General features: G+C 44.3%; 1 protein-coding gene across 2 annotated transcripts in view; it reads left to right on the forward strand.

The window, feature by feature from the left end:
- The window catches only part of SLC16A14 (solute carrier family 16 member 14), a 41,836-nt gene extending 20,800 nt beyond the window's left edge, over positions 1 to 21,036 (forward strand). Inside the window, exons 2-5 of one of the 2 annotated variants that reach the window (XM_063442283.1) lie at positions 1,467 to 1,734; positions 5,318 to 5,461; positions 5,833 to 6,819; positions 19,873 to 21,036. In XM_063442283.1, coding sequence (XP_063298353.1) covers positions 1,473 to 1,734; positions 5,318 to 5,461; positions 5,833 to 6,819; positions 19,873 to 20,024 — 1,545 coding nt within the window. In that variant the 5' untranslated portion in view covers positions 1,467 to 1,472 and the 3' untranslated portion in view covers positions 20,025 to 21,036. The remainder of the gene's footprint in view (positions 1 to 1,466; positions 1,735 to 5,317; positions 5,462 to 5,832; positions 6,820 to 19,872) is intronic. The other variant, XM_063442284.1, reaches the window with a different exon arrangement.

A 21,036-nucleotide genomic window follows, 5' to 3' on the forward strand; every position in this document is an offset into this window, starting at 1 on the left:
CAGTCCGCCCCTGACTACACACATGCTAAATGCAGCTAGCCACAGAGACATAACCAATGCTACTTGAAATGAAGCGTGCTTATATGAGCTTCTGGTATAAGAGGTAGCCACTGTAAGAGCGTTAAGTAGGAAGGTGTAGGAATGCTTAAATGGGTAGCTTTAGCCCCCTAGGAGATATGTGGGGTAGTAAGAGAGGCCAGCGTTTAAAGAATCATTATAAAGGAAACTTATGGGGTTAGACAGAGCTGTGCCAGCAGATACCGTGTGGGGAGAAAAGATGAGTGGTCATATGCCTTTGAATTCCCAGTCCATGAGCTCAGCTCATCCGATGCCTACTGAGGGGAGAGCAGAGTCCCAGAACAGCGATGCAATGCCTCAGGGCCTAGCGAAGGCAGGCTGGTCCTCGCAATGGGCAGGGTTGGTGCTTTCCCTTTCAACAGCTCTGCATCCTGTCCCGCTGCAAGCCGCAAGCGATCCTCAGGTACTTTAGGAGTCCCAACCTTGGTTTAGGCTGTTTTCCGTCCGTGTGCCGGCTTCTGTTTGTGAGATGAAGGCTTTTTGCTTCGCCGCCATTTTGGGGCCTTTGCAGAGGCCGCGGGTGTCTGCTGCGGGCACACGAGCTGCTGCGAAGGAGAGTGATCCTTCGGCTGCTCAGGGGTGATGCCGGATGTGATGCCCCCTCTTATCCAGAATTTGTCAAAAATTCTGTTGAGTCTGGTCGTAAGGTCACTTTGATCGTAGACAGAGTCATGGTGCCACGTGGCGTCCACCATGCTTGGTGACTCACTTGATTTCCCTGCGGTCTCAGTGAACTCACCCCCTGTGCCCAGTAGAGCAGACGAGCCTCCCAGGAGTGGACCGGGATCACCCCCGCCGGTCCAAGGGGGGGATTGCGGGGCGCTTGCATAATGATTAGGGCTGTTGAACCGCTCCGGCCTGGGAGATTGGCCGCCTCTCCCGTCGCCCTCTAGGCCGCATGTGTCAGATTTTGCTGCCGGGGAGCTTCTGTCACTTTTCCAACTTCCACAGTGTGCTGCAGTCAGGTCAGGATGCAGGTAAGTCGTTGGGTGAGGTTGATTTTGGGCTTGGTGAAGCTACAAACGGTTTGTATTGCCCGAGTAGGAGAGGAGCTCAAGCAAAATGTGACTCTCCACCATGGCAGTCAGGCCTCGCCCCCAGTATCAAATGTTTTTCTGCAATTAATTTAAAGAAGCTCCTTACCCAGAGGTGGCCACAACATTAGACCAAATAGGCAGTTGCCTATACAGTTGCCTCACACTGAGACAGACTGCACAATGAGGGACATCCCACGGGTCCTTCCCAAACTGCCAGAGAGCTACACCTATGTATATCATGGTTGATTGACATCAGCACTTGGAAATAACTGACTTATGTAAATCCTTTACTTCTCCTGGTCCGTTGTATGTGTAATATTGGTCTCTTTTGTATTTATGGCTTTCATACAGCACAGGATGTGCAACAGGAGAGCAGTCATGGAGAAGGAGCCAGAGAAGAGTGTAAAAGGCAGGCCGGAGACAAAGAGAGCAAACCGCAACATTGATGGTGGATGGGCATGGATGATGGTGTTGTCCTCTTTCCTTGTCCATCTACTGGTTATGGGCTCTCAGATGGCACTCGGGATCCTTAACATGGAATGGTTGGAAGAATTTGGACAAAGTAGAGGTCTGACTGCTTGGGTCAGTTCCCTTAGTATGGGAATCACCCTGATTGTAGGTATGTACCGGTAATTTCATATTTCTGATCATTATTGCTGAGTGTTTATTTTTTATAAACCATACTTAATATTCACAGATTATATAAGCCATATTCTATAGATTCAGAGTAAGGTCATACTCTAGATACTAAAGATATCTTGTGAAGGTCCAGGTTCACACTTGTCCCTATATAATAGTTGGGAAAAAACTTTGTGGATGTTAAAGTGCATGTTATGCAAATATGATATAGGTTCTCTTTACTTTAAAATTGTATGTTATTTGTTATGTTTAAAAAAACAAACAAACCCGTTAAGTGGTGCCATACAACAGAAGAGAATAACAGCAATATTAACGTTCTTCGGACACATATATATATAAATATACACTGATCAGCCACATACAGGTGAGTGAATTACACTGATTATATATTTACAGTGGCACCTGGGTCGGATATATTAGGCAGCAAGTGAGCAGTCAGTTCTTGAATTTCATGTGTTGGAAGCAGGAACAATGGGCAAGAGAAAAGATCTGAGTGACTTTGACAACGGCCAAATAGTGATGGCTAGACGACAATGGAGGCAGTTTTTCCCAACGGAGGCAGTTTTAAGCTCTGGGCAATGTTCTGCTGGGAAACTTTGGGTCTTAGTAATCATGTGGATGTTTCTTTGAGGCTTACTAGAGATTGCTGCAGACCACATAAACCCAACACTCTAAGTACACATGTGTCATTTACTTTGACTCCTGTATACATCTTTATATCCAGGATATAATGTAAAGGTTATATATACATATATATAAATAGATTAAATATGAACAAGAAAAACAGGCTTGTATATTAGATTTTTAAAGCCTTACAGCAGCTGTTTCCCTTATGTTAAGATGACAACTGTATTGTAAAAAAATCCTTTAAAATTTCTGTTAATTTCCCCAGTTTGGATATTTTGTCCTGAATAATTTATTTTGTCCTGAATCATGTGCAAACTCATAACAACCCTTTGTTTATTGATCAAACCCATAATGTCTCTGACCAGGGCTGCCATCAGAAATTTTGGGGCCCCTGACACAGCTCAAGGTCTGGGCCCCCCGGCGCCTGCACCCGAGTGTCCCCCCCCCCCCCCGAGTCCACCCACAGGCATGCAGTGTCTGCAGGGCCGGTGCAAGGATTTTTGCCGCCCTAGGCAAAAGTAAAGTTTGCCGCCCCCCCATGTGACATCACAGTGCCCCACCCATATGATCTGCCATGTTAACTAACACAGTGCTGCAGTGCCGCCGTGTTTACATTAAAAGGCCTGCAAGGACAGGCTATAGACACCAGAACCACTACATTAAGCTGCAGTGGTTCTGGGGTCTATAGTGTCCCTTTAATGTGAGGTAAATTAGAGATTACTGCCACGAATAATATACTAGATTGCCTACTTACAACCAGATGAGGATGATGGTGGGCTTCAGCTGCCGTCTGGCTCCATTGGTCTGGTGTAGAACAGGCTCTCTGGAGGCGGTTTGTAACTGTGGTCACAAAAATCAATGTTCTGGGAGAATGGGAAACAGCTCCATTTTTTGAGGGCCCTTTACACAGGGGGGGGGGGGGGGGGAATGTCCTGATGTGTGTAAGGAATGCATTGTGTGAATCTGTGTTTGTATGTGTAAGGGCTGCAAGGTGAGTTTGTGTATGTATGGGATGCAGTGTGTGTGTGTCTGTAAGGGATGCACTGAGTGTGTGGAAGGGGTGCATTGTTTGTTGCTGTGTGTAAGGGATGCATTGCTTGTGTATGTGTGTCTGTGTGTAATGCATTGTGTGTTTTTCTGTGTGCAATGGGTGCATTGTGTGTGTGATGGATGTCAATCTCTCCCCATACCCCCGTCAATTTCCTTCTTCTCCCCCTCCCTCTCATTGCCTTCTCCCCCCTCCAATTTCCTTCTTCTCCCCCTCCCTCTCATTTCCTTCCTTCTCCCCCCTCCAATTTCCTTCCTTCTCCCCCCTCCAATTTCCTTCCTCTCCCCCTCCAATTTCCTTCCTCTCCCCCTCCAATTTCCTTCCTCCCCCCTCAAATTTCCTTCCTCCCCCCTCAAATTTCCTTCCTCCCCCCTCAAATTTCCTCCCTTCCTCTCCCCCCTCAAATGTCCGCCCTTCCTCTCCCCCCCACTCCCTCAAATTTCCTCCCTTCTCTCCCTCTCCCCCACTCATTCAAATGTCCTCCCTCCCTCTCCCCCCCACCCCCACTCAAATGTCCTCCCTCCCACTCCCCCCTCACTCAAATGTCCTCCCTCCCTCTCCCCCCCCACTCACTCAAATGTCCTCCCTCCCTCTCCCCCCCACTCACTCAAATGTCCTCCCTCCCTCTCCCCCCCACTCACTCAAATGTCCTCCCTCCCTCCCTCCCCCTCACTCAAATGTCCTCCCTCCCTCTCCCCCCCCTCACTCAAATGTCCTCCCTCCCCCCTCACTCAAATGTCCTCCCTCCCCCCCTCACTCAAATGTCCTCCCTCCCCCCCACTCAAATGTCCTCCCCCCCCCCCACTCAAATGTCCTCCCCCCCCCAAATGTCCTCCCCCCCCTCAAATGTCCTCCCTCCCCCCCTCACTCAAATGTCCTCCCTCCCCCCTCACTCAAATGTCCTCCCCCCCTCACTCAAATGTCCTCCCCCCCCTCACTCAAATGTCCTCCCTCCCCCCCTCACTCAAATGTCCTCCCTCCCCCCTCACTCAAATGTCCTCCCCCCCCCCACTCAAATGTCCTCCCTCCCCCCTCACTCAAATGTCCTCCCTCCCCCCCCCTCACTCAAATGTCCTCCCCCCCCCTCACTCAAATGTCCTCCCTCCCCCCCCCCTCACTCAAATGTCCTCCCTCCCCCCCCCTCACTCAAATGTCCTCCCTCCCCCCCCCCCTCACTCAAATGTCCTCCCTCCCCCCCCCTCACTCAAATGTCCTCCCTCCCCCCGCCTCACTCAAATGTCCTGACACCCGGCGGGTGCGCGAGGGAGCACTCTCCCTGGCTGAGTGCCTCCTCTTCAGCTCCCTCGCGCGCCGCGTACTGATGCCGGAGCCGGAAGATGACGTCATCTTCCGGCTCCGACATCAGTACGGTGCGCGAGGGAGCTGAAGAGGAAGCACTCAGAGGAGAGTGCTCCCTCGCGCGCCCGCCGGTTGTCAGCAGGGCTGGCCCAGTGGGTACATACCGGGGTCGCAGGGCCCCCTGCGACCCGGTATGTTCCCACTGAATGTGGGGCCCGGACGACCTGAGCAGTCCGGGCCCCCCAGGACCGCCGGGCCCATGACAACCGTTGCGGTTGTCATGCCCTGATGGCGGCCCTGGGTCTGGGTGCCTATTGTGTCCCTTTAATCTGTGGAAAGTCAACAATTATTAACTAATCATTTCACCAGCTCTTCCACATGTGAAATTACTTTTTCTCTGATAGTCCTCTTAATGATTTTCACCCCTGCTGCCTACTCTGACCCCAAGGGCTACTTCTCAAAGCTAGAGAGCTTAGGAAGGACATATTCAGATTCTATTAACAGAAAGAGAAAGACTGTGATTTAATGTGAGCCAGAATTACATATTGATATTACTTACACTGTTATTGTGATGATCATCTCTCTTCAGGTCCATTCATAGGGTTATTCATTAATACATGTGGGTGCCGGAAGACAGCAATGATTGGAGGGTTCTTGACATCTCTTGGTTGGGTCCTGAGTGCCTACGCCACTAGTGTGCATTTTCTGTTCATCACATTTGGCGTGACAGCAGGTAAGAATGTATTCTATGCTACTAGCATTGCAATAATCCGATGTTAGTAGGTAACAGTTTCGTAGTGGAGCACCTTCGAAACAGAAATATATTGCGTGCTTTACAATATTTTAATTAAATTATGTCAACTAATCCTGTCTTGTAAATCAACTTGTAACAAAACGGACATTGGTGCCAAAATTTTAAACCAGTTGTTGTTGGATTAAACATTCTGTACTAATAGTCGGGCAGAAAGTTCTGAGAAAATTAGTAGAACAAGTGAGGGAGCAGAATATAAGAGCCCTGGCTTAAAGTTTTATTATGCTAGAATTGTAATTTGCATGATTTATGATATTAGTTTCAGTGTTTGTTTGTTTATTTTTTCCCCATAGGCATTGGTAGTGGGATGGTGTACCTCCCTGCAGTGGTCATGGTGGGCCAATATTTTCAGAAACGCCGTGCTCTGGCACAGGGTCTTAGTACCACAGGGACTGGTTTTGGGACATTCCTAATCACAGTCCTGCTGAAGTACCTATGTGCAGAGTTTGGCTGGAGAAATGCCATGATTATACAGGGCGCAGTTACCCTCAACTTGTGTGTATGTGGAGCACTCATGAGACCTCTGGACCAAGTGGAGAAGAATTGGAGAGACTGCATGGAGAAAATAAGTGATCACAAAGAAATTAGTGGACCCACACTACTAAATAATGAAGACGGGAAAGCTAATGGTGTATTACATGAGGAGGTGAAAAATGGAACAGCTACAGTAGATCATGAAACATCATGCAACAAGGAGAGTACCATAAATGAGATGGTCACTAAAGACATGAGTAAACTAGGAATTCTGAAGACCGTTACTCGAATGACCGTAGCAGTAAGATCTGGATGCCGAGCCTGGTATTCGAGCTACTTTGGAACTGCTTCCCTCTTCACCAATAAAGTATTTGTAGCATTTGTCTTCTGGGCACTGCTGGCCTACTGCAGTTTCGTAATTCCATTCATTCACCTGCCGGAGGTGGTAAAGCTCTATGGCGTGTCCGAGCAGAACAACATTTTTCCTCTCACCTCAATTATTGCCATTGTGCATATTTTTGGCAAGATTATCTTGGGCTACCTTGGTGATTTGCCATGTGTCAGTGCATGGAATGCCTTCATAGTTTCCAATTTCACACTGGGCGTTAGCATTCTCATTCTTCCGCTCATGCACACATATGCCAGCCTTGCCTTGGTTTGCGCACTTATAGGGTTTTCCAGTGGGTACTTCTCTCTCATGCCTGTTGTCACTGAAGATTTGGTTGGGATCAAGCAACTGGCAAATGCCTATGGGATCATAATCTGTGCCAATGGAATTTCAGCACTTTTGGGACCACCCTTTGCAGGTAAAATATTATGTTATTTGTATCATTGCATGGCCAGCAGTCGTAGAACTTGACCTTCCGTGACGCTTTGTCAGCCTCAAGGATAGAAAGGTATCTTGGTTAATGTAGTTCAGTTATGAATAGGGATCTACTGTTGGTTAGACCTATAACAGGCAGAGAAGCTTTGATAGCCCCTTGATCTCTCCCCCTAGACAGATATATCTCTGCATTGATTTAGCTTTAAAGTTATAATAGAAAATTAAGAAAATCTAATTAAAAAGGTACCAAGATTTTATTTTTTATGTCTGTATGTTATGAGTATTTGATGCTGAAGGAATGTGAACTTTTTGATAAATAAAAACACAGAAATTAGCTCTGTACTCAAACTCCATGCTCTTAGTTGGCAGTAATTGCTATAGTATTGTTCAGCCCTAATATATAAACCTGCACACTATTCCAAATCCATGTCCATTTAAAAAAAAAAAAATGTTGGTAGCACTGTAGTGATCATTAAAGTGTAAGCTCACCTGCCAGTATCAAACTAAACCTCTTGGTGTGGGTGTGTTCTGTGCTAATGTAAAGTACCTTGTTACTTTCTGGTAAAAGGCAAAATCAGTAATTAGATAAAAGTGGTAATTCTTATGAATCCTTAAAAACTAGCTAACCATAAAGTGGTTAAGATAATTAAAAGCTGGGTTTCTGGGGGCGGAGCTAGCCAGCAAGCTGATCGGTCGCAAGCACTCTGAGCTCCGGCAACGAAACTGTCAGGGCTCCGCGGGCAGCGGTGAGGGGAGGCTGCAATCCGCTCACAGCACTCACACTCGGTCCGTTGCTGCCCGCGGTCCCCCCTCCTCTTACCGTTCGGCGAGCGGCGTCCTCTCCTCTTGACACGCCGCTCGCGTCCTCTCCTTCTCCTCCCCCAGCGGCAGCATGTCTATCGCTGCACAGTGGGAGCCGGCACCCATATCAGTACGCCGGGGTCACTCACGTGACCCGGCGTTAAAGCGACAGTACAAAAATCACAGTGGGGGGTATAGATACCCCCCACGTGTGTTTGTTAATTCTGATTGGAAGTTATCCAATCAGAATTAAGGCTAGGATATTTATACTTACCTTTCCTGCCTCTCGGTGCCCTGTTGTGGTCTTTGCTTTATGTATTGATACTGAACGTGTGCTTTCTGGTTACGTACTCTCTGGCTTGTTATACTGACTTTGTGACTTTCTCCTACCCTTTGACCTCGGCTTGTTTCTCGTTATTCTGTTTTCTGGTTCCCCTTACTCGGCTTATCTCCTGACTATTCTGTGTGTGCTTAGCCCGGCCACTCTAAGGTCCGGTACTGCACACTTTCTGTGTGTGTGTCTGTGTGTGTGTTAGCGTGTTGGGTTCCCCGAATCGTGACAGAAACGGGAAACCGAACGCCTATACACCCTCCACAGAGACATAAAACGACCCACACACCGAGAGAAACCATGGGGAAGCACTCCCGTAAAGTTCGGGGTCCAAGCGCGGGACAAAACCGTGATATCGGCCTCATGCTCTCGCAGCCGAGCAGGCCTAAGGTGGCGGACCTACTCCCTGACTCACCATGCAGCTCCGACCTGGCCTTGGAAGATGATGAGCAGGACCTGACTGATCTTCTGGCACAAACCCGCAGCGGCAAAGCCACTCCCAAGAAGCAGCCTGACCCACAATGGGCCACAAAAACGGATATCCACAAAATGGTAACGGACATTAAAACATTCTTTACCTCTGAAATGGCAACTTTCAAAGCTGACCTCGGCATGCTAGCAGGGAGAATTAAAGCTACGGAGGATGACGTCCAAAACCTCGGACTAAAACAACAATCCGCTGAAACTCACCTACTGGAGTTTTCAAACACTTGTGCAGCGCTAAGTGCCAAAGTGGCACACATGGAAGATCTGGCTCGCCAGCGCAACCTGAAAATCCGAGGTATCGCTGATGCTATAGAAGCTGGGGAACTGCCCCACTTTATCAGACGATTGTTTGCAGCAGCCTTGACACCCAAACAATCTAAAGGGTTGCAGCATGATGGACTATACAGACTACCTGGAGGCCCTAGAAACAAGGCTCAGACTCCCAGGGATGTGATACTGGGATTCAAGTCACGATCAGACAAGGACACCTTCCTCTCACAGGTCAAAGGTCAGACACCATTTCTATTTGAACAACACGCCTTGAGCTTTTACCACGACCTCAGCAGAGCAACGCTGCAATGGCGAGCTACATTTAAGGAGGTGACCAGCCAGTTGAGAGCGGCAAACATCCCATACAAATGGGGGCCCTCACGATCCCTAATGGTCGAGCAAAATGACACAAGCCACAAGCTTACATCTCCGTCCGATGCAGACAGCTTTTTCCTAGCACTGGGGATAACAACCCGTGCCGCAACCGGGACTGGCAGACCCACCCATCAATGGGATTTAAACAATGCCACCATCTTCACACCATCTGGTTCCTCGGCTCCGGGATGAGGTGCAAGCGGAAGAGGCCCCGCACTGCAAATGCGCCATTACACGGAGGTTCAACAACAAACTTTCCAACAGTTAACCTAGTCTAAGTTTCAGACGCAGTTTTGAATTGTTACCGTTGCATATGTTTTCCCGCTTTCACTACACCACTGTAGGGACCAATACAGGTCAATTGCCCTCTAGAGCACACAGCAGAACCTAAGTTACGTGCCGTTTTAAGGAACAGTCGTCAATACACACCTAGTCTCCCCCTCCCCCCTGAGCTTCGGGGTCATGGAGCTCACTTTATTCCCACTTGGGCTTGAACACGCACCGACACTTACTAATAGTCTGGCAGCCCAGACACACCTCTCGGAGTACTTCTCCAGATAGTATTGTCATACAAGCAGGCAACTGGCAGACACACAGCCCACACACGTACACGCCCCAGTTACGTGATATGCTCTATATGTTAAGATCAGTGATATCGGAAGTCTGCCATGCGCCTTTGCTTCTGATATCTACAGATGTGGAGAAGGCATTCGACAGGGTGGATTGGCCTTTTCTGTTTGACACGCTGAAACAAGTGGGACTAGGACCAAACATGCGGGCATGGGTCGGAGCTCTATACAGCAATCCAACTGCACGGGTCTATGTAAACAAAACTCTGTCAAACCCGTTCGAGATACGGAATGGCACCAGACAGGGGTGCCCCCTCTCACCCCTACTGTTCGTCCTGAGCTTGGAACCATTTCTCAATGCCATAAGGGAAAGGCCAGCTATTAACGGCATACGCAGCGGATGGGGAGAGAGTAAAATATCAGCGTACGCAGATGACCTACTATTCACAGTGCAGAATCCACTAGCCTCACTCCCGGCCATTATGCAGGAATTCAAACAGTACAACGCCCTAACAAATCTCCAAATCAACTATACAAAATCGGAAATCCTCCACATCGGATGTGACCGCACACTGATTGCATTACTTAAAACGCGCTTCCCACTCCGCTGGTGCAAGGAAGCAATCAAGTACCTAGGAGTTTGGATAACCTCTGATATCTCGCACCTCTTCCGACGCAACTTCCCTCCCCTACTGGAGACGGTGACTGCAAACCTCAAAACGTGGACGGTGCCTCACATCACCTGGCTGGGGCGGGTGAGTGTCCTCAAAATGAACGTGCTCCCAAGGTTCCTGTACCTTCTGCAGACACTGCCAATACCAACCCCTCAGACATTCTTCGCTCAGGTGCGCAGAGCCATCACAACATACATATGGAACAACCGGATGGCCAGAATTAAATACGAGATCCTGATCAAACCCAAACCGCAGAGCGGCCTTGGGCTCCCTGACCTAGCCACATACCACCAAGCGATCCACTTGCTACGGGTGATCGAATGGACAACAGCACCCCCGGATAAACTCTGGACGAACATAGAAGCCAGCTTCACGACACTTCCTCTGCGTACACTCCCGTGGCAACCCAAAATACCAGTGACCAGGGGAGACCGAAGCCACCCCACAATAGCCGCCACCCTCCACATTTGGAAGAAAATACAGGCAGGGGGGGACCTCTCCCCACCGACTTCTCCCCTTTACCCTATCACGGGAAACCCAGTATTTAGGGGCATGGACACCGCCCGGACAATGACCAGCCTGGGACTGCCGCCACAATGTAACCTACATCACCTGCTCACAAACTGAGCCATTACACCGCTCCCTGAACTGCCCACGCCGGAACCTCCAGATCTATTGACAAGATTTAGACACCACCAACTCACACTCAGACTCAAGCAAGTACCTAACATAAACTCGGCTGACAGACCCCTAACCACGTTTGAGACACTCTGCACCCAACCACTCCCCCCACCACATGCCATATCGCTGCTCTACCGGCTACTGCAGACACCACCAACAAACCAGAACTTTCCGTATTTCACTAAACACTGGGAACAAGATTTAGGCCACCCTCTGACAACAGAACAATGGACCAACGCCTTTACGCTGACACATTAGTCGTCAATCAGCACGAAATACCAGGAATCCGGATACAAACTAATCTCTCACTGGTACAAAACCCCAGAGAAACTCGCTTCTATTAGCAACACATGCGCACCGGAATGCTGGAGATGTGGCAAGGAGCTGGGCACGCTATTCCACATATGGTGGTCGTGCACCCAGAGCCAACCATATTGGCAAGAGATACACCGGATCATCTCGGCACTCACAGACCACTCTGTAGAATACACCCCAGAAACCTATCTGCTCCACATGACCCCCATACCGCTGAAGACCTACAAGAAAACCGTCATTCCATATTTGATAAACACAGCGCGCAGCCTCGTCCCGACCTTCTGGAGGCGGAGCTCAGCCCCCTCCACCAAAGACTGGATCACGAGAGTGGAAGACATCAGGAACATAGAGGAAATCATCCTGATGGCAAAGGGAAAAAGCCAGACCTACCAGAAAATCTGGTACCACTGGACACATTGGCTAACAACAATCTACCCAACCTGGCCCGCTGACACCCCCTCTCCTACTAGATCCCATTCTTTACCTCCAGACCAGACCCCCCCTCCTCACCATTATGCTCTTCCGTCACTCCAGGGAACTGGATGCAATACCCCTCCACTCTGGAGGAACATTCCACACACATAGACGGCCCAGGCCGAACAACCACACAGCGGCAAAGAACCCCCCCTAACACAAACCCGACACCACTGACCCACCCTCCCCGACCCTTCACCTGCCAATGAGCAACCAACATGTCGGAAACAAACAACTGGCTAACATGACAAGATCCCCTCAGTCTCACAACTAGTATTATTCCACGGAGGGGGTTTGTCTCAGCACAGAAGTGCCAGTAAAGTGTGTCTGAAGAGCCCCCCTAATCTGTTGGCTTACCAGGGATTAGTGTATGGTTAGGTAGGGACGGTTCTGTATTGGCTTACTGTGATGTATTGCAAATTCTCACCTTGTTTTCACTTAATAGTAACATTAGACAGAGGGGGGGATTTTGCTACCTGTTCCCAACCCTCACACTCCATCAAGGGGCTGCCAACACCAAAGCTCTGCTTTGATCAATTCCTGTGGTAGGCCACGATATGATGAGATACCTCAAATCTGTAGCACCTTGGTGAATAACGAAATGTAGTTTTCGCCCCTGTCTGAGGTACCATTTCTGCTCTTTTGTATGTTTTTATTTTTAATCGTACACACATATGCTTGCGTTATGTCTGAATGTATATTTCAATATGCTGCACAGGTAACAGCTTTGATCCCCTGCCTGCTTGTTACATTATGTACTTGTACCTTGCTTAAATCACAAATAAAAAGAGAATTGGAAAAAAAAAAAGAGCCCTGAGACACAATGCCATCCATGAGTTAAACTGAAAAACAAAATATTTAATCTTTGTGACAAATAGAATTTGCATAATAATTTGGAACAGGGTGTAGGTAGTATTAAAGCATTCTTTAGATAACATTCACTAATATTCTAAGTAACAATATATACTTACCTAACTATCATCAGGTTTATGTACATTATTTGAGTACGAGGTAAAATACTTTAGTGATATTTACCTGCACTAAGGAAATAGCGCTTGATTCAATAAACAAAACCCTTGATTTCAACAAACAAAAAATAATAATTAAATTTAAGACGCGGAGAAGCTTTTAAAGTGTATCAAGTTGAAAGCAAACACACACAAAAAAACGCATAACCAAAAAAGGTAAACAAAAAAAGTACAGAGTTTACAGGGATACCATAGTGCCAGGAAATGTAAAGAGTACTCTGGTGCCTTTTCCCGGTAATGGGGCAAACCCGCCAGTTTCCTGGTCTATGATGCAAATTTACGACACCCAGCTTTTGCAGAGTTTCAGGAGCTGGATGCCGATCCTGACACTTATTTATTGCCTGAGAGTGTCAGCACCTCTTGTTTTGGGCTGCCTAATGACGCCTCAATGATGCTGACAGAGGTGGCGTTACACCTCCAGCATCAGCATCAGAGGTTAAACTCTATATTTGTTGTGTTTCATAGCAAAATGCTGAACATACAGACTGCAGGCACCATGACCACTTCATATTACTGAGTGGTCGTGGTGCTTGGAATAACCCTTTAGTGTAGGTTGAATTAATTTTTAGAGGTCAGTGTGAAAGCAAATTCTGGAGACAGGTCTCTAAGGAAATGCCTGGGGGCACAAGACACGTAAGGTGTCCCTTTGCGGTTTTTCTCTACTCTGTAACCATGGCATTTTTGTATTGATTTTTGTTTCAATAAAGAGAACATGATTCTGCACTGATTACTGATTAAGGAGTGGATTTTCATTCATTGTTTCCGACATTTGCAATGACGCTCCTATCTCCATTCCAAGAACCTTTCCTCAGCTCTTGCTGCAGCCCAACTACAAAGCTGAGAAAGATGTTCTTCTCGAATATTGTTACATGTCAGGCTTTGGTCACATCTTGCTGAATTATAGAGGTCTTTGCAAAGCTAGGTTGTGCAGGATAAGTGAGAATTGAGGTTTGATAGAAAGTGTAATTTCTCTGGAAATGAGATGTTGGCAGGTTGAAAGACAGGCTCTAAAGAGACGGTGATAAAGAACAAAGACGGACATAACCTGCAAGATTAATGCAAAGACCACATACTAGAAGGACGGAGATGTTATTGAGGAGCTTTGCAATATAGTGTCTGGTGTCAAATTTCCTTGCGGAATGGGGAGAATTTGAGAGAGAATGGCTAGTTTGTGTTGCTCATATTCATCTGTCCTGCAGATTAGATAATGATTTTAGGAGCATATAATGGTATTTCTGAATATGAAATCTTTTTTAGGACCAGTGCTGTTTAGGGTAAAGAAAATCATACCTGGGTTATAAAGGTGTTTGGTAGAATCTGTCGAACCCTATGGTATATGTATGAAAAAAAAAAAATGCACACAAAAAATATATATACACAAGTACACCTAACCAACTTAATGGTAGGAATATGCAGAGGTACTTAACTGCGTATAAGATGGATACAGCTTCCCAAGAGGTTTCCCCCAAACGAACCTCAAATATAAGTATGGATATAGACAAAAAAAATGGGATACAGCTGAATAACTAGAAAAAAAAGAATATAAAACACATAGTGAAGTACATTAACAATAATTGGATTTAACCCACAAAGATTGCACTCACGAAATGGTGTAGGGTAATGCGCCTTTAAGCCCACACTGGGCTAAAATGGTATTTGCCTTCCACGGATAGGTTGCTCTGTCTTTCACAGGAAATGGAAGAATGCCAGTTGAAGTATAAAAAGTATTTTTCTTTATTCAAAAGGCAATAAATAGCCTTGAAAGATTCAATCAGTAAAATTATTAAAAATAACTGCAATCTAACGCGTTTCGTCCAAACAACTTGGACTTCATCAGAGAAAATTCTGCAGTTTTAACAATCACATAAAATACAAAGCATGCATAATCCCACCCCCAACAGAGTCCCTTAAATACAACCAGTCCGTGTGTTGATTGGAGAATTCTCTCCTGGAACCACTTCTCCCATTAGGGTATATTGCCTCCAGATGGCTCTTGTTTTATAATTCCGCGGCAAAAAGGCATAGCCGTTTTTCATCTGTCTAGCTTATCAAGATTTGCGTTCCAAATGTCCGTTTCCGGTTGCGTTCCAAGCGCATACTTCCGGTTGCGGACGGCGACGTACGTCATGACGTCAGCGTTGCGTTCCAAATGCGGCATATGCGTTCCAAGCGTGGAACAGCCACTTGAACAGTTAAATAACTGAAAAAAATCTCAAAGTAATCGCAATCAGTGATCAGACTTTCAAATTTAAAATAAAAACTCATAAATAACAAAGAGATACATCATCATCCAATAGAGCTGTAGGACTTTCATCTTCTGCCAATTGCTATAGTATAAATATATTATTTTTATTTTGTTTTCATTTTTTTCATTTTTTTCATTTTTTACATTTTTTACATTTTTTTCATTTTTTTTTTTTTCATTTTTTTATTTTTTTATATTTATATTTATTTATATTTATTTTCATATTTATTTTTATTTAACAGTTTATTTATTTTTATTTTTATTTTATTTTTATTTAATTTTATTCATTTATTTTTGGTTCATTTCTAGTTCATTTATATTTATTTATATATTTTTTATTGAACACATATATAATTTTTCTCATTATAATTTTTGGAGTCTATGTATATATTTATACTATAGCAATTGGCAGAAGATGAAAGTCCTACAGCTCTATTGGATGATGATGTATCTCTTTGTTATTTATGAGTTTTTATTTTGAATTTGAAAGTCTGATCACTGATTGCGATTACTTTGAGATTTTTTTCAGTTATTTAACTGTTCAAGTGGCTGTTCCACGCTTGGAACGCATATGCCGCATTTGGAACGCAACGCTGACGTCATGACGTACGTCGCCGTCCGCAACCGGAAGTATGCGCTTGGAACGCAACCGGAAACGGACATTTGGAACGCAAATCTTGATAAGCTAGACAGATGAAAAACGGCTATGCCTTTTTGCCGCGGAATTATAAAACAAGAGCCATCTGGAGGCAATATACCCTAATGGGAGAAGTGGTTCCAGGAGAGAATTCTCCAATCAACACACGGACTGGTTGTATTTAAGGGACTCTGTTGGGGGTGGGATTATGCATGCTTTGTATTTTATGTGATTGTTAAAACTGCAGAATTTTCTCTGATGAAGTCCAAGTTGTTTGGACGAAACGCGTTAGATTGCAGTTATTTTTAATAATTTTACTGATTGAATCTTTCAAGGCTATTTATTGCCTTTTGAATAAAGAAAAATACTTTTTATACTTCAACTGGCATTCTTCCATTTCCTGTGAAAGACAGAGCAACCTATCCGTGGAAGGCAAATACCATTTTAGCCCAGTGTGGGCTTAAAGGCGCATTACCCTACACCATTTCGTGAGTGCAATCTTTGTGGGTTAAATCCAATTATTGTTAATGTACTTCACTATGTGTTTTATATTCTTTTTTTTCTAGTTATTCAGCTGTATCCCATTTTTTTTGTCTATATCCGAACCCTATGGTATATATTTTATAAGATCGGTGATCAGCAATAGACTATCCCTTTTCTTTCCACATCTGAAAGATAGTTTGTGCAATGATGTGTTTCCAAGTTAGAACTTGGAAATGGGTGTTCTCTCCTGTCCAACTGTAGACTGGTCTTAATGAGCAGAGGAATCATGCGAGGTTGGTGTGATAGCCAGCGCAGCACATGGGAATCATCCAACAGGCAGAGACCACCAACACTTCAAAGAGAAAACTTCTCTTTTTATTTGGAATACATTAAAATAATTTCCACAGTGAGGATATGGACAAATAATGTATAAAACATCTTCAAATAGACATCAGTCTGAGCATACCACAAGACAGAATTATTTTCTTGCATTGCAGTTTTTTTTTACTGCCAGTGGAATCTGTTTATTCTATGTAAAGTCTGTGCTTGCATGAGTTGGTTAAGTTGCTATGGTTAAATACCTTCAGGTCAGTTGGCGCTCTGTCTAAACACGCAGCCAAGGCAGTGATTCACAGGTACTCCCAGAGTTAATAAATCCCAGGAGCTATGCCTCTGAAAAATGTTACTGTAGATATATTATTATATGTAGAACTGCCTGGCTCCTCAAATAAAATAGCTTGGTTAATAACAAAGGGTTACACAATACATATTTTAGTAAATTCCATTGCCTAATCACTGAGGCTACTAGGGATACGAAATGCTAATCTTGTACATTTAGATTTGGCAGATACCATGATCTCGGCCGGACTAATGGAGTCAGGAATACCCCAAATCTTAATATTGATGCGTCTGTTACAGTTCTCTGCCAGATCGTTGCTAGGGTAGATTGGGAGGATAGATATTTGTGAACAGTTTCCTTTACCTACTCCCTGAGGTCTAGAATATCCTCTTTAGAGGCCTGTGTGCATGATGTCACCGCCTGCACTTCAGTCCTTAGCAAGTCAAGGTCAGCGGCGTGCATCTGTTGCATTTCCTGTAGTGTCCACTATTAACTTGTATCGATCTACCGACTCTGCTGGGGTGGCCGAGTTGTAGAAGGCTTCATTAATTCCTCTGCATTCTCATCTGAGCCATTTGGGCTATATTTGCGGTCCAGCGAGGCTGCCATCTTGGAGCCGCAGGGTGCTGTAACATGGCACCTATACCCTGGGTGTCCTGTCCTTGATGGCACCTGGTTATAGCCTCTGGGATCTTCTTCCCATATTGTTGATATCTCGTGTGGGAGGCCTGCTGAGAAACTGGCGTGAGCTTAATGTGTCCGGCGTTGGCACTGTTACCTCTGGTCTGGCCATTACAGTGCAGAGCTCGAGGTAGGCCCATCAGATATCTGTGATCAGGGGCCCAGCGGGGTGCGTTGGTAGGTTTGTTCGCACGAACAAGGCAAACAAAAGCTACCTATGAGCCAGGGGAACCGTTTGTCTTTTTGTTCGATTTGGAACTCCCGAAATTGACCGACCACTACCACTGAAACTATGAAACTGATTTGGGCAGACGCCTCATGAATGGTCGGTCAAAACTTTACCCCGGTGCCGATTCGGCTGTATTCGTGGGATCTAAACGTGCTTTTTGGACAAATTGGGTGCTCAGATCCAAACTATCTGGGAATATAATATTTGTGGGGTTCCTATATGTCTTATATGTGTTTTTATGTATTTTTTATATTTTTTTGTTTTATGCACAGTCATGCTGACTTAGAAATTCATGGGCGTGTTGTGTGAGTTTTATGGGCTTGTTTAACTGTATCCCTGATATTTATAAAAGAAGGCCATCTGGCTAGAATAAAATATTCCTGTTGTACCCTTTATATAGTCTTGACTGATGTTTGGGTATGTGACCGACGTGCCTTTGGATTTCCTTTCATGCTTCACTTTGATTTTCGGGAATGTACGAATCAGCGCTCCATGCGAACGGCCTGTAATCACTAAGTCCCTAGCAGTTCGGGAGCATACGAACGAACGGGTATACGAAATACCAGTGTTCGTTACACCTTCAAACTCCTCTTGTCTTAAACCCCACCTTTCCCTTACTCTAAATGTAACCCCCAGAACCTAAACAAACCCTTACCGTAGTCCCACATTTAAGCACTCAAAGCCTCAACCTGAAAAAACAAAACAGTCATGTACTCGATACTACATTTAACCCAACTCTAACTCTAACCCAACTCTAATGGAATATAATAGTGTTTGAAGTGTATTATTTATGATATCATTGGATTACATGGATAATACACTTACATGGGTTACATTATGTTTTGTAATTGGATACAATTTTATGGTGACACTGTGTTCTCTGTCATCGTAAGTCCTAAAGCAGAATGGATCAATGTGCTTGCTAGCACATGGGTGAAACCAGGCTATTTACACTGCTTCCAATTTCTCAATTTGCAAGAAAAGCCAATAGTTTTTTTTTTTTTTTTTTTAATGTCATGGTCTATTGATGGCTTTTTATGTAGGAGAGTAAGTCGATTAGATCTAAAACCAGGCCTTCCTTTATTTACATAAGGGAGTGTTTAAACACACATGTATTGCAGGTACACATAACTGTGAGTTTTATTGTTGTAGATCTCTTTGATGCCCTCTGACAGAACAATAAAGAGCTCATAGGTAAATGAAAACAAGACCAGGATACACATATATGCCCCAAAGATGGACTGATTGTCCTTCCAAACCAGCCAAACCAGGGACAATTGGAAGTTATGCAACCTTACAATATTGCCAACCTTTAGCCATATTGGTACATCTAATAACCCCCAAATTTGGAGTGAATCAAAGCACCACTATAGAAAGCCTCTCATTTATAGACAAAAATGACTGGCTTGATTTGTTCTTTTTGGGAACAATACTGAATTACATACACATCAAAGGAAAAAAGTAGCCCACACGGCTGGGTGCTGAATGCTGATAATTACTCTTCATTAACTTAAAATGTAAAAGATATGTCGCTGCCCAGATAGGATAGAGTACCGTAAGTTAAATAAAAACGGGATATTTGGAATCTTTAAAGAGGTGGGTGTGTTATTACTGCAAAAACAAATAAAGAGTGATCAAATCATGAACTTTTAAAAATGGTTTGACATTGATGGCACCAAAACATTTACACTGAGGTGGAGTAGTAATCATGATACCCATTTCAATAATGAGAATGTATAAAGATCATTAGTGATAATAGAGCAACTATTGCTTGACTCTGTCAAAAGAAGGCAAACAAATAAAATAAATCTTCATTTTGTTATGAGCAGTGATTTTGTTACCTTATTTGTTATGTTCATGTAATATTGAAATGGTTCCATGTTACCATACCTCAAAACAGAATGCACGTGTAATGGTTGATTATATATTTCCTACCTGTCCTATGTAACATTTTGCATATATTGTGTATTAATATTGGTTTTGTATTTTATTGCACCCTTTTGTAACATAACAATGTTTTGTGGACCCAGGACATACTTGAAAACGAGAGAAATCACAATGTATCTTTCCTGGTAAAATATTTTATAAAAATACTTGGAACATTTTCCGTAGACTTCACATATATCTTTCTGTTGTAGGTTGGATTTATGACATCACTCAGAAATATGACTACTCGTTCTATGTGTGTGGCCTGCTGTATATGGTAGGAATTATCTGCTTGCTTCTGGAGCCCTGCCTGAAGTCAAAGAATGAACTCTCAGAGAAATCCAACGCAAGTCCTGACGTGTAAAGACCAATCTAACCACTTTCTTACCAAAGGGTCAACAAGTACGATTACAAAGTGCAAATATAATATTTTCTGATACTTTGTTGTATGGGATGGGGGGGTTGTAGGACTAAGATGTATTGTACTTTAAAGGTCCAGTGCCACTTTCAAACTTTCCAATTATCTTTTTGTTTAAGGTGGTCCAATAGCCTAAGCATTTGATTTACATCCCCGGAGAATTTAGGACAAAAAACAAAAGAGTAATCTGTGAGAAAATAGAAAAGGTTTTGTAGGACACAGATTGGAAATCAGTGGGGTTTGATTAAAATTAGGGGAAAATGGGTTTGATTATGTAGGATTCTATTCCGAGTGACATCTGTGAATTTCCACTGTTCAGTGCCTAATGGGTATCCCTATCCCTAAGCACTCCAAATGACCTAATAACGGATCTCTGAAATACTCGTAACAAATAATGTGTAGATAAAACGGCTAAAATCTATAAAGGGTCCCTCTCGTTGATGCGCTGTCACTCTTTAGAATACAGACCTTGATGTTCTTAGTGCCACGAAATACAGCCTTGTGAAGAGGAACTCTGATATATGCAGGTGAAGACTAATTTATGAACTTAACATGTCAATCCATTGTCTATGCGCCTCACTTTTGGTGAAATCACTCTCTTATGCAAAACTAATACCTTATACCTACTGTCAAATGTGCCCTTTGGTAATTGTTCTTTGTGGTACACTGGAGAAATTATCCACAATGCTGGGACTCTGGCTCCCGAGTTTAGCTTGTTTTGGTGGATCTTGGACAACTGAAGATGTATGAGAACTCTTTTCTAGAAACTCAAAATACCGGTAGTTGGTGTATATAAAGTGTATATTTACAGCAATAAATTACCAGAAGCCCTCCTTGCTATATATGTCCATCTGTTTATTTCTGTTTATTTAAAATGCAGACATTGTGCATGAAAGATAAGAGAAAAATAACTTAACTGGATTACAGAACATTTATAAACTGGGCAATAATTTTCTTT

The sequence above is a fragment of the Pelobates fuscus genome, chromosome 2 (assembly GCF_036172605.1).
Source record: "Pelobates fuscus isolate aPelFus1 chromosome 2, aPelFus1.pri, whole genome shotgun sequence".
Taxonomy (NCBI): domain Eukaryota; kingdom Metazoa; phylum Chordata; class Amphibia; order Anura; family Pelobatidae; genus Pelobates; species Pelobates fuscus.